The sequence below is a fragment of the Cydia fagiglandana genome, chromosome 2, assembly GCF_963556715.1.
Source record: "Cydia fagiglandana chromosome 2, ilCydFagi1.1, whole genome shotgun sequence".
Lineage (NCBI taxonomy): Eukaryota > Metazoa > Arthropoda > Insecta > Lepidoptera > Tortricidae > Cydia > Cydia fagiglandana.
The window spans coordinates 24591491-24603799 of NC_085933.1; the positions used below are offsets into that span (position 1 = coordinate 24591491).

A 12309-nucleotide genomic window follows, 5' to 3' on the forward strand; every position below is an offset into this window, starting at 1 on the left:
GATATCGGATTAAGAAATAGGTACTAATAAAAGCCTCAAATTATAGTTCGCACATAACTCTGTAGGAGCGGGAAATTCATTAACATATTGTATTTTCGTACCTAATCAAGAAAAAGGTAGGTGTAAACAGATTATCAGCATAAATAAAATACTAAGGAAATAAAAGTTAATTTTCTTTTTATTTTGGATTATTATTTAATCGACGCACGGCCCCGGATACAATGCTACCAAATGTGGATTGTTGCAAGTGAGGACACATTCGCTCTCATACGTCTTCATATCGCTCGCACAGAGGGGGCCTTTAGGATCGGGTGCACATCCACAATTAGGGGTACACGGCCCGTCGTGCACCTTGCGCACGTGCGCGGCCGGATCGACAAAATAATTGTGGCAGTCCAGCTCACACATGCATTTGTATGTGTTTAAATCGCTGCCGCAAATCGGCGCGGTGCATTCGAGGGGGTTGCATTTACACACGCCTTTCTGGTCCACGCATCCGACAGCGAGGATTGTCACTGGAAAATCATTGGGCCGATATAGAACTCAGAGGAAAACCCATGTGGAAATGAAGTAAAAAGCGGGTATGGAAATTGGAAATTAACGTATAAACGTGAAAAAGTAGGGTAGAGCTATAACGACTAACTTAAGAGATAAAAAGTCAAATCAAGAAAGTGTTTCACAAATAAAATAGATTACAAATTAAATATACATACACACAAAAAACGCTAATATCATCTTGAGAGCTGGTGTAAGTGTGATATACAAGAGAAAATCAATTAGCAAGAGGTATTTTCAGTAATTATGTTAACAAGACGATAAAGGTGTATGCAAATGGTAGGTAAGTTTCAGTACTGTGAAGCAGGGATGTTGCGGATGCCGATTTATTGACATCCGCGGACGCGGATGCGGATGCGGATATTTAAAGCCTCACATCCGCGGATGCGGATGTCAAGACTTGGTACTTAAAAAACGTCAAATATTATATTTTTTAGCATTTTTTATTTAAAAAAACGAAACGTTTAGTATTTGAGCAAGAATAGGTGCGTTTTATTTAATAAACAGTAACTTGGCCGACTTTTCGGGACCTAGACGATTTCGTTATATATATGTAATGACGAAATTACCTAGCACTTACGCCGCTGGCGCCGCCGCTAATACGTTGCTGCTGTTACCGACTTGGTCGACATCCGCATCATGCGGATGCTCCGCATCGATTTTATGCGGATGCGGATGCAGATGCGGATGTTGAAAATAATGCGGATGTTCCGCGGATGCGGATGCGAATATTCGCAACATCCCTGCAGTGTGAAGGTCACAAATATTTCATAGGGTTATTGCCTAATTATGGCTTAAATATGCGGCTAACTATCACTTATCCACTTAAGAATAAGTATAAAATATCACTTAAATATACGACATAGGTGCACGTAAAATCTGTTCATGTATAACTTGTATAAGCCGATGACCTCATGTATATTGTATATTTTTATTATATTAAATGTTTTTTCGCACGAGTTACAACATAAAATTCGTTTGACCAAAACCGTGACATGCAACCAACTCACATCATCGAAATTATATGGCAGTTATGACGCTTATGACATCTACATACATATTTTGACATGACAGGACAACGCTATGATATTATGCTAAAGTAAGTACGCTAAGCAGGAAAAATTTCGTACATTGACATTGACCTGCCATTTCCGATCTCTATCGTATGCGTATTACGTGTCCCGCTCGCACAATGCCATTGACAGCCCGTATCTTAGGCGGCGAAGGGATAGGAATAGGCGGGTTAGTGTCCGATATTATTCGTGCTTAGCATCCTTATTTTAAGATAAAACTAAATCTAGCAAGAACCCAACCTATATTTTCATATCATATAACGGAACGAACTGTGTTCTAAACTTGACCTTGGCAACCGTCTTTTATTTATTTTTGAACAATTATATTAAATAACTACATATTTCATAATCTCCATGCCACATAAGAGAACAACACAATTAACACAAATGAAGTTGGCTTATATTAAATAGAACGTTGACAGGAACCAATCGCATTGGACTCGAGTATTCGGTAATAGATTGAATTCCTATGAATGTTAATTCTTATGAACTGTTAGTTTATAATTTATATAAGTATAAATAATGTTCCTACGATTGAGTATCAGACAGATCCATAAAAATAAATCCAATAAACAATTTCATATTTACATACAGAATTTAAAACTAAGTAGAAGACTTAGTTGACGTGTTTGTGTGTCAAGCATTAAAAAAAGATAAGTTTTCGTAAATAAAATATGTTGAAATACTTACTTACCCGACTTTTTAACTTGATAAAATGATAAATTAGGAACAAAGTCACGGGATACAGTTAGTCGGGTAGTATTTTTTGACATGTTATATTTTAACATAAACTAAATTAAGGCACCCATGGCATTCATTAGAAACGGTGATAAAACATATGACGACGGCGCCGACATATATAAATGATTGAAAACTGCTATTTCGTTTAATATGTAATACGCTTCCAAGATGAAGGCATTTGTATTTACATGTAAGTACCTGTTCTACTATATACGAGTATTCGTCCCTTACCCCCTAACCTGGATGTTATCCCCTTACCTCCAAACCCGGACGTTCGTCTCTTGTATACAATATATCTTACTCGTACAGTAATGGATAATAAAATAAAATTGTCGGCGAATTCAAGTTCACTAGCTTTAATTCAATTAAATACATTTTCATAGTCATTTTAGAGTTGTTCCTGGGATTCACTATCAACTTAATTCCAAGATAATATGAATTGTGCAAATACGAGTAACCTAGTGCTAGACTGCATAATAATATTGTAACCATTAAGAACACATGAAAATCTATGGTCAATACGAAACTCGTAGACGCTATAGATATTTGAGGGTCGTTCCCTTGATTGCCTGACCTATGCTCTATCGTATGTTTAATGTATGGGTCCAGAAGTCAACGCCTACCTCGCAAAATGGCTATGAATGTATTTTGGTGTTTTTTCATCCACCGTCGCTACTCACAACTCGTTCTATTTTCACAAGATCGCTAAATGAACCCAGATTTCAACAATATATAATGGTTTTTTTTATCGTGTTCTAGTACCCACAACACAAGCCTTATTGAGCTTACTGTGGGACTAGATCGATCTGTGTAAAATTGTCCTATATATTTTTCTTTTAATAAAATTTGTCAGTCTCACGTTAATATTTCATGGCTTCATTAAATCTGTTTCAGTATCGCTGCTCTTGCTGGCGTCCGTGGTATACCCACGGGCGACGCCATCACTCTACCGGCTACAGCCGGACGTGAGCCCGTTGCCACCGCAACCGGACGTTCGTCCGTTGCCGCCTTCGCCTGACGTGTACCCACTGCCCCCAAATCCCGATGTAAAACCACTGCCTCCTAATCCTGACGTGTATCCGTTGCCTCCTAATCCAGATGTATACCCATTGCCCCCTAACCCAGACGTTTTCCCTTTACCTCCAAATCCATACGTTATCCCCTTACCACCAAACCCGGACGTTCGTCCCTTGCCCCCTAACCCAGACGTTTTCCCCTTACCTCCAAACCCATACGTCATCCCCTTACCTCCAAACCCAGACGTTATCCCCTTACCACCAAACCCAGATGTCCGTCCCTTGCCCCCTAACCCAGACGTTTTCCCTTTACCTCCAAACCCATACGTCATACCCTTACCTCCAAACCCATACGTAATCCCCTTACCTCCAAACCCAGATGTACGTCCCTTGCCCCCTAACCCAGACGTTTTCCCCTTACCTCCAAACCCATACGTCATCCCCTTACCTCCAAACCCGGACGTACGTCCCTTGCCTCCAAACCCATACGTTATCCCCTTACCTCCAAACCCGGACGTTCGTCCCTTGCCTCCAAACCCATACGTCATCCCCTTACCTCCAAACCCGGACGTTCGTCCCTTGCCTCCAAACCCATACGTCATCCCCTTACCTCCAAACCCGGACGTTCGTCCCTTGCCTCCAAACCCATACGTTATCCCCTTACCTCCAAACCCGGACGTTCGTCCCTTGCCTCCAAACCCATACGTCATCCCCTTACCTCCAAACCCGGACGTTCGTCCCTTGCCTCCAAACCCATACGTCATCCCCTTACCTCCAAACCCGGACGTTCGTCCCTTGCCTCCAAACCCATACGTCATCCCCTTACCTCCAAACCCGGACGTTCGTCCCTTGCCTCCAAACCCATACGTCATCCCGTTACCTCCAAACCCGGACGTTCGTCCCTTGCCTCCAAACCCATACGTCATCCCCTTACCTCCAAACCCATACGTCATCCCCTTACCTCCTAACCCTGACGTTAAACCCTTACCTCCAAACCCATACGTCATCCCCTTACCTCCTAACCCTGACGTTAAACCCTTACCACCAAACCCAGACGTCTACCCACTGCCTCCAGTCCCTTATGTTCGCCCATTGCCTCCAAAACCTAATCCAACTCCAATTGTATACTAATTACATACCTACTGCCAAATTTAGACAATCACAGTATGGCGGTACCATTCCCAACTATTAGCATCAGATAGCATACCCTTATAGAGTAATATCTGCGCCCAGATACGCAGATTTTACATGAGTATACCATTGACTACAAATAGTTGTATTGTTACAATAGAATGTTTAGGTACTAAATACAAAGATCAATAAATTATTTTTCCTACTCGTCGACTATAATTCTTGAATTAAGATTTCTTATACCAAACTTCAATTGGGTATTTTTAATGTATGGGCTCCCAACTCAACTATAATATTCATTACGATACAGTTTAGTAAACTATAATGAAACTGACCAATCACAGCTCGCCGCGATCAAGAGGACGAAACAAAACCATAGCTTAAATTAATTATTTATTTTAGGTTGTATAGTAGAAACAATTGGTTCATAAGTCAGAAACGCGCATGTGACACCCTTAATATAGCAACATCCATAGACTACGAAAACCACTTAGTGTTGCATGTTAGTCTCCATAGGCTACGGTGGCCAAAATCGAGAAAACAACTGTCTAAAAATTAAATTTAGCGCGGAGCAAGTACCAGGGCCTCATGAGTTACGAGAAGGTGTCGTTAACCAACGCGCCGGGCGCGGTGGCCGGGGCGCGTAGGTAGTATGAATAAGGTATCCCGGCTGCTCGCGTACCATCTTAGCTGCATAGTGCATACTTTTGGTTTGCTTTGTTTGTATGATTCTACTAGTTTAAAGTATTATTTTTGTTGACTCGTAGAAAAAGTATTGTATACAATAGTGATATAATCAAGCTTTTCAATCTCGTACCTGACTTAGGCAACTCAGCAAGCTTCGTTGCCTAAACACGGTACTCGACTGAAAAGCTCTCTATTATATCACGATTGTATAAAATACTATATTAATACTGACTGACTGTTGTTTTAAATACCTATTATATAAGAGCAGGGACTAGTAAATATTCTAGAACCACTTCTATCCTCTGTATCTATTCGAAGAGGGGAAACAAATAACGCAACCATCGCTTTCGGTTGGAAACCGCCGGACGGAAGCCGTGGCCTCGGGCGCCCTGTACACTTGGCAGCGGTCCGTCACAAATAGCGGTCGGGTTGAGCTGGAGCGAGGCCAGAGCGGTCGCTGAAGATAGGAAGGCGGGGCGCGAGCTTGTGAAGGCCCTTTGTACCTCTGGGGTGTCATAGGACAACAACAACAACTTCTATCCTAAAAGTTAAGCTAAAATCTGTCACATACAATGTCAATGTCACATCTGTATTTTGACATGTGTTTTTGACATTAAAGATATTGAAATTGAAATACACTTTTATGATTTCTAACGTAAAATTAGACTTTCCAAGCTGCTGTCATACATATATGTATATGCAGTGCATAATCTTTTACCATAGTCTCGGAAACGTTAGTATTTATCATGCTTCTTCAGTCAATCTCGGTACTTTTGTACTGAGACTGACTGAGATCGCATGACACGTTCGTACGTGCAAAGTCCGTGAAAGTACGGTAGTAAAAGATAATGCACTACTTAAAGCATTTTAAGGGATACTTTTAATGGCTTCATCTAGCCTTAAGTTGTTAAACTTAAGGGCTCGAAATGCTTTATTTTTGCTTTTAATCTACTTAATTGTGAATATAACTGTAGTCACTCAAGTGAGAGTGGTAGTTTTCATACACGAATAAATATATATATTCTGCTAAAATAAAAGAGCAATATTTAATGCCATCTACAACATTAACGATTCTCGCAGCACTGTATAGGGGCTGTACCACAGAACAAATAATAGTACTAGGTACAGAAGACTCACTCTCTAACAAAACGCGTCTGTTACAATCAGGACCGATATGGCCGCTAGTTGGCGACAGCGCCACGCGCGGCTTATGGCTAGCCACCAAAATTGGTGTGGAACGGATGTACTTTTAGCTACCTGTAGCAAAGCGACGAAATCGCGGAGTGAGCCACGCCTGGCTGTACTTTGGAGAGTACTTTGCCCTGTAGCAATGGTTCTGAACAGTGGGCTCTATAGTTCGTTTTTTTAGCATTAGAAATGAGGTAAACAATCTTGATGTGGGTTTTTTTTTGAAAAACACGTTTCAAATATAAGTCACGGCAAGTATGTAACAATTATGAATCTAATACGATCATCTATATTCTTCAGCTTTCATAATAGTTACTGATTTTTAAAAGGCGTTTTTCAATTAAAAGATATGTCATGATCGCTTACCTTCTTTCTAATGCTAAGAAAAACGAACTATAGGTCTGCACTCCTAAAACACTCTAAGAGTAGGACAGACAAAACCATGCATGTAGAGAGTGAAAATGTTCGCAAAATAGTAAACTAGCTGCTTTTTTAGTAAAAATTTATGTACTTACTTAATTATTAATAATTAGAAATGTTAAGATTACTCCCATTTTTTATGACAGTACACTAACTCCACACCTTTAAGTTTTGTGTAATGACCAATGTTACTTCCTCTTTCGCTTAGATTAACCAAATGGGTAATAAGTTGATTTAATCTCATTAATGAGATTGTTTTTTTTTTCATTTCATTTCATTTAATCATTGCTTTGTGTGTACAAAAAGATCTTATGATTATTGTATATGTTTCAACACAACCCTGTAAGGGCACGGCAATAAAATTACAAACTAATCAACTACTTAACCTATTAACACTATTAAATATACAGTAGGTAATGACCGGCCGTAGATAAGGGTGGCAGAGAGGTCGACACGAATAAATATTAAACATTACCTCCGGAGTCTAGATATTCACTTACAGAGTAGAATGCTTTGTCTACGAGGAATGCCTTTAAACTTTTCAGGAATTTATTATCATTTAGTTCATTTTTTATGTAATTAGGTAGTTTATTATAAATTTTAATTGACATTGGGTAGGGACCGTTTTTATGAATGGCTAATTTAGACGTGGTTTGGATCAAATTATTTTTGAAACGGGATTCGAATCGTCGGGGTATATCTCCGAATTTAGAATAGAAATCAGGGTGCTCTTTTACAAATTTACACAATTCGAAAATATATATGCAAGGTACCGTCAGAATGCCAAGATTTCTAAAATGTGGCTTACTACTATCAGGTAGTGTAATATTTGCTAAAATGCGAATGCATTTCTTTTGCAATATTAGTACGTCGTCTGCGTTTGTACTGTTTCCCCATAAAATGATGGCATAGCGAAACCATGCCTGGGCAAAAGCATAGTAAGCTGTTAGGGCCGTTTGCAAGTCTGTGGTCATTTTTAATTGTCGCAAGGCGTAAATAAATTGGCTAAGTTTGGATTTAATTTTTTTCTATGTGGTCTTTCCAATTCAAGTGAGAGTCTATCGTTATACCGAGAAGTGGGAAGGAGGGCACGCATTCTATTTTGTTATGTTGGAATTCAAAATGGATGTCTAACTCTTGTTTTTGGTGGGGCCTGAATTGCATAATTTTTGTTTTTGAAAAATTAATTTCTAGATTGATCTTATTTGTAGATTGTAAAGATATGATGACATTTATTTTTAATAAAAAAAATATATATAAATCACAGGCACATGTGTATACAGCCTTATGGTTTTCACGCATTTTGTGCCATTAAGAAAATAATTGCACTCAGTTACCTTTAATAATGTGCTTATGGGCATTATACATGCCTGCAAAATGCAAATAATAGCGTTGTATTCTCAATATTAATTAACATATCAGTGAAAAAATAAGGATCATAGTCAAATGGCGTTCTAAAAGTGTTATTCATTTGTGTCGAAAGATGGCAGTAAATGCACTGAGTACATAATTTACTTAGACACTATTCCTCTAGTTTAAATTCTCTTTGGCCTCATCATGAGTCACTGACAGTGTCATAACTGACATATTCTCTAACATCTATACATCTCGCTCGCACTAATACACGAGTATGAGTGAGATGCATAGAAAGTAAGTTACACACATGCTAGTGAATATGGACATAATTTACGTACATTTTAAATCAGATCATTCGCTAAAATCTTATAAGCATCCATAATATTATGTTTTCTACCTTTGAGTTATGGAAATCAGGATCAAATATTCATGATAAACACACAAATAAATGACCTTAACCAAGATTTGAACTCATATAGTCATATATTTCCTACCAAAAAGATGTAACCATATCAATAGATTTTCTTCTTATTATTAGATACCAGTCCCTGTAAATTACTTGTTTCGTAATATTGACAAAGGACAATGTCTGATAAAATCATAAAACTTATAAATACATTGTGCGGCCCGCCTCAACTTCGTTAACTACTATAAATATGGCCCTGGTAGAGGTTGTGGTCGGCAACATTTTAGCAGCCAAAAGGTTGCTGACCGCTATGTTAATGTAATGATTACTTGTTTTCTGAGAAAGTCATGATGTCCTCCACTAAGCGGTGCCACTTTAGCATAAAAAAACATTAAGTTCTTCAAGCATCTCTTCATACTTAAAACTGAACTTGGTTGTCTGTGATGTCCATAACTATTATTTATTTTAAGTCTCTAGATTATAATTTTTGAAGTAAAAATATTCAAGATGCTGATAGTATTACAAATATATAGAACTTTTCTCCTTTTTTCGGGACCTACCGGCATAAATGCCAAATTAGCAAGGTCACGCCTAAAATCTCTAGAGAAAAATAACATAGCATCTGTACAGTCACCTGCAATAATATGTTACACAACAAAACAAGGCCACAAAAATATCTGACGTGATCTTATTTGTAGAGCCATAATAGTGTGTCACATATTTTAGTGGCCTTCAAATAGTAATATTATTGCAGGTGTCTGTACACTAATTCTAAACTCACCCCGTCAATGATCTGGCAGAAATGAACAGCAACGCTGGCGCTGGTGATGTTCGGATGTTTGCTGGACTTGTGGAGCAACACGGAGATCTTCTTGGACCGGATCTTGGTGGCTCGGTAGCCGAACACAAACAACATAGAGTCTATCACATTGCTTTTGCCACTGCCGTTGGGGCCTATGATTGCAGTGAAGCTCTGAAATAAAAAATTATAAATATAAATATATATTTAACTAAAATACAAATATTCATAGTCATAGCTTAAAAAAGTTAACCTAGTCAGCTTTGTTTGCAAAGCTGATGAACATGAGTTCAATTCCAGTAAGAATATTTTATTTCTGATTAAAACTAATTTTTGTTCTCATTTATATCATTTACAAAATGCTTACAACGCAAACCTTACCAAACTTACTATCAGAATTAGTTAATTTGTGTAAAAATAATATCGGCTAATCTTTACTTTATGGACCGTCGATTTGGAGGGTGTGTTGGGTATGGGGGGGTAGAGGGTGCAAAGGGCTACCCCCCAGTCCAACCCCCATGGCGCGGAACCCCATGGTTATGGAGATATCCAAGGTTAAAGTTTGTATGAAATTACTATGAAATAAAGGAGAAATGTCATAGCAGATGTCGATAGGTGCCGTTTTGTGTTAATTTATATTACTTTTTATACCACACCACCATCCTCAAGGTCACCAAAATCTCAAGGTCACGAAATTTTATGGTCTCCAAAATCTCAAGGTCACCAAAATCTTTGGTCACCAGAATCTCAAGGTCACCAAAATCTTTGGTCACCAGAATCTCAAGGTACCCAAAATGTCAAGGTCGCTTAAAACCGAATCAGAGCACCCCACTATCCACGTGGTCTTGTCTGTCCTACCCCTAGAGAGCAATTCCAAAAACGGAGGCGCGGAGGGAGGGCAGCCCTCGCCGAGTGTAGTGAGCGTGCTTTGTCACGCGAGGGCGGAAGGGCTGCTCTTCCGCAGCGCCGGAGCTAACCCAGATCCAACAGCTTCACCACCGTCCACAAGCGAGCTATGGTCTCGTCAGCTCGCGACCTCAGGGGCGACGAAGCGGGCCTTCGGGCGAAGCGCGCCCCCCCTCACCCCTCACCCCCTCCCCCTTCAAATTTTGCTGTAATCCCTTATTTCATAGCAATTCCATACAAACTTTAACCATGGATATCTCCATAACCATGGGGTTCCGCGCCATGGGGGTTGGACTATGGGGTAGCCCTCTCCCCCCCCTAACCCCTCCCCCCCCTCCCCACCCTAAAAATCGACGGTCCATAAAGTAAAGATTTACCCAAATTCCACAGTCAATTTTGAACTGTTATTGTTTAACTAAAGGTTCCAAATTCGATAACAAAACAACTGCTTCCGGGTCTGAGCAGGTTAAGCAATTGTCTTAGTAATAGTTACATACCTTATGAAAGGGTCCAAGGGTCTGCACACCAGCATAGCTCTTAAAGTTCTCATTAACAATATGCGTTATTATAAGTCTAGGTCCTGTGGCGTCAAATGTGCACGCCGGTTTGGGTGCTGGAGGTATATACACTCCACCCATGCGGATCCCGCCTTCTTCATCTTCAGAAACACGGTCTAAATCACCGTCTATAAGGAACTCTTGATCGGACGGATCAGTCCCACCGTTTGTAACCACATTCGTGTTTTCATCCACTTCATCAACTTCCATAGGCTCCGCGTTACCCTTTTTCTTTCGATTTGTCGTCATTGTGAGACAATTTTAGAAACACTGCTTAATCGAACCGGTTAAACGCGACGCGATACAATATTTTCAAACGTAATTGAAAATATTTTGAACCACGGCCGTTTACATTTACAATATCCAAGCGCGAATTTGGATTGGAAGTCACGTTTGACAGTAGATTGTCAAACTCAAAACTGAAAATAAATTCCGTTTCACCTGTTGTGTGATCTTTGTCAAAAGGATTGATGTAAAAGAAAAAATACTCCATACTCAACTTATAGTTTATTTTAATTGCCATTCAATTAAATATGATGTTTTAAACCAAAGTTAAAATACTAGTGACTAATTAACAATGGATATAAAATAGGGATGTACCGACTAGTCGCCGACTAGTCGGGAAAGCCGACTATCCGGCCACATTTGTAGTCGGCGATTAGTCGGCGACTAGTCGGCAAAAATGGCCGATTAGTCGGCACTTTATTAGTGAAAGAAAAACAGAAAAAAAGGAACCAACAGTCAATATTTACCATTTGTTTTATTTTACCAAAATACCTATTCAGGTGTGAAAACTTTTGTTCATATAATTGACCGTTTGATCGTTATCGTATGGTGGTGGGCTGGTGTTTTCCTCTATAGGTCGATCTCAACTAATTCTCGTGTAATTTCATGGCCAAGTTCCATACTTAAAGGATTATATTATAATTCAGTTTTTGTTTTTTTTTTATGGCGGAGCCATGGGGAACTATTAATGTTATTGCAAAATTTAGAGACTTATAAACAGGGCACGTTGCTCGTAAAGACGCTGACCACTGGCGACTACGTACGAGAAATAGAGCCTTGGAATACCTCCTACAAGTTGTACCTACTGACGGTCTGCTCAGGATCGCAAAATAAAAGAAACACAGAAATTGAACGAGGATTCTTGTGATAGGTCTTTGAACCTGTAGAGAACACCTTTTAGCCAAGCTAAAATATGAATAGCGCAACCAAAAGAGCAAAACTATTGTTTTTCATCTGAACTTAAGTATACGAAACTAATGATCTGGCCGACTAGCCGACTAGTCGGCCGACTAATCGGCCACTCGAGCGCCGATTAGTCGGCTAGTCGGCTAGTCGGCCAAATCAATAGTCGGTACATCACTAATATAAAATATTGGCAGCAAAATTCGGAGCTTCCAAGTCACACACTCTCGACATTCTAAAAGTTACTTGAAATATCTATGACATGTTAAAACTGTTATAAACGATG

At 39.4% G+C, this 12309-nt stretch overlaps 3 protein-coding genes across 26 annotated transcripts in view; all 3 read right to left on the reverse strand.

Moving 5' to 3' along the window:
- LOC134679280 (structural maintenance of chromosomes protein 4) overlaps positions 1-11190 on the reverse strand; it is a 91156-nt gene extending 79966 nt beyond the window's left edge. The window contains exons 1-2 of the mRNA XM_063538181.1: positions 10776-11190; positions 9355-9546 (exon numbers count right to left, since the gene is read on the reverse strand). Coding sequence (XP_063394251.1) covers positions 9355-9546; positions 10776-11084 — 501 coding nt within the window. The 5' untranslated portion in view covers positions 11085-11190. The remainder of the gene's footprint in view (positions 1-9354; positions 9547-10775) is intronic.
- Positions 171-849, reverse strand: LOC134679243 (serine protease inhibitor dipetalogastin-like). The gene is made up of 2 exons (XM_063538133.1): positions 714-849; positions 171-515 (listed from the first exon to the last, which is right to left on the reverse strand). The coding sequence occupies exons 1-2, from the start codon at positions 733-735 to the stop codon at positions 196-198; spliced, it is 342 nt and encodes a 113-aa protein (XP_063394203.1). The 5' UTR covers positions 736-849; the 3' UTR covers positions 171-195.
- LOC134679115 (keratin-associated protein 19-2-like) lies at positions 2588-4570 on the reverse strand. Of its 24 annotated transcripts, none has more exons than XR_010100306.1 (5): positions 4374-4488; positions 3888-4211; positions 3726-3806; positions 3476-3617; positions 2588-2647 (listed from the first exon to the last, which is right to left on the reverse strand). XR_010100306.1 is itself a non-coding variant. In XM_063538007.1 (5 exons), exons 1-5 carry the CDS (start codon positions 4390-4392, stop codon positions 3316-3318), a joined length of 645 nt encoding a protein of 214 aa, XP_063394077.1. In that variant the 5' UTR covers positions 4393-4488; the 3' UTR covers positions 3258-3315. The 24 variants fall into 24 exon arrangements, 12 of the variants coding, with proteins under 12 accessions (XP_063394077.1, XP_063394072.1, XP_063394030.1 ...); XR_010100297.1 differs by having other exon boundaries at positions 2589-2627; positions 3537-3617; positions 3699-3806; positions 3888-4049; positions 4428-4570; XR_010100305.1 differs by having other exon boundaries at positions 2589-2647; positions 3476-3509; positions 3591-3806.
- Positions 11191-12309: the final 1119 nt, after the last annotated feature.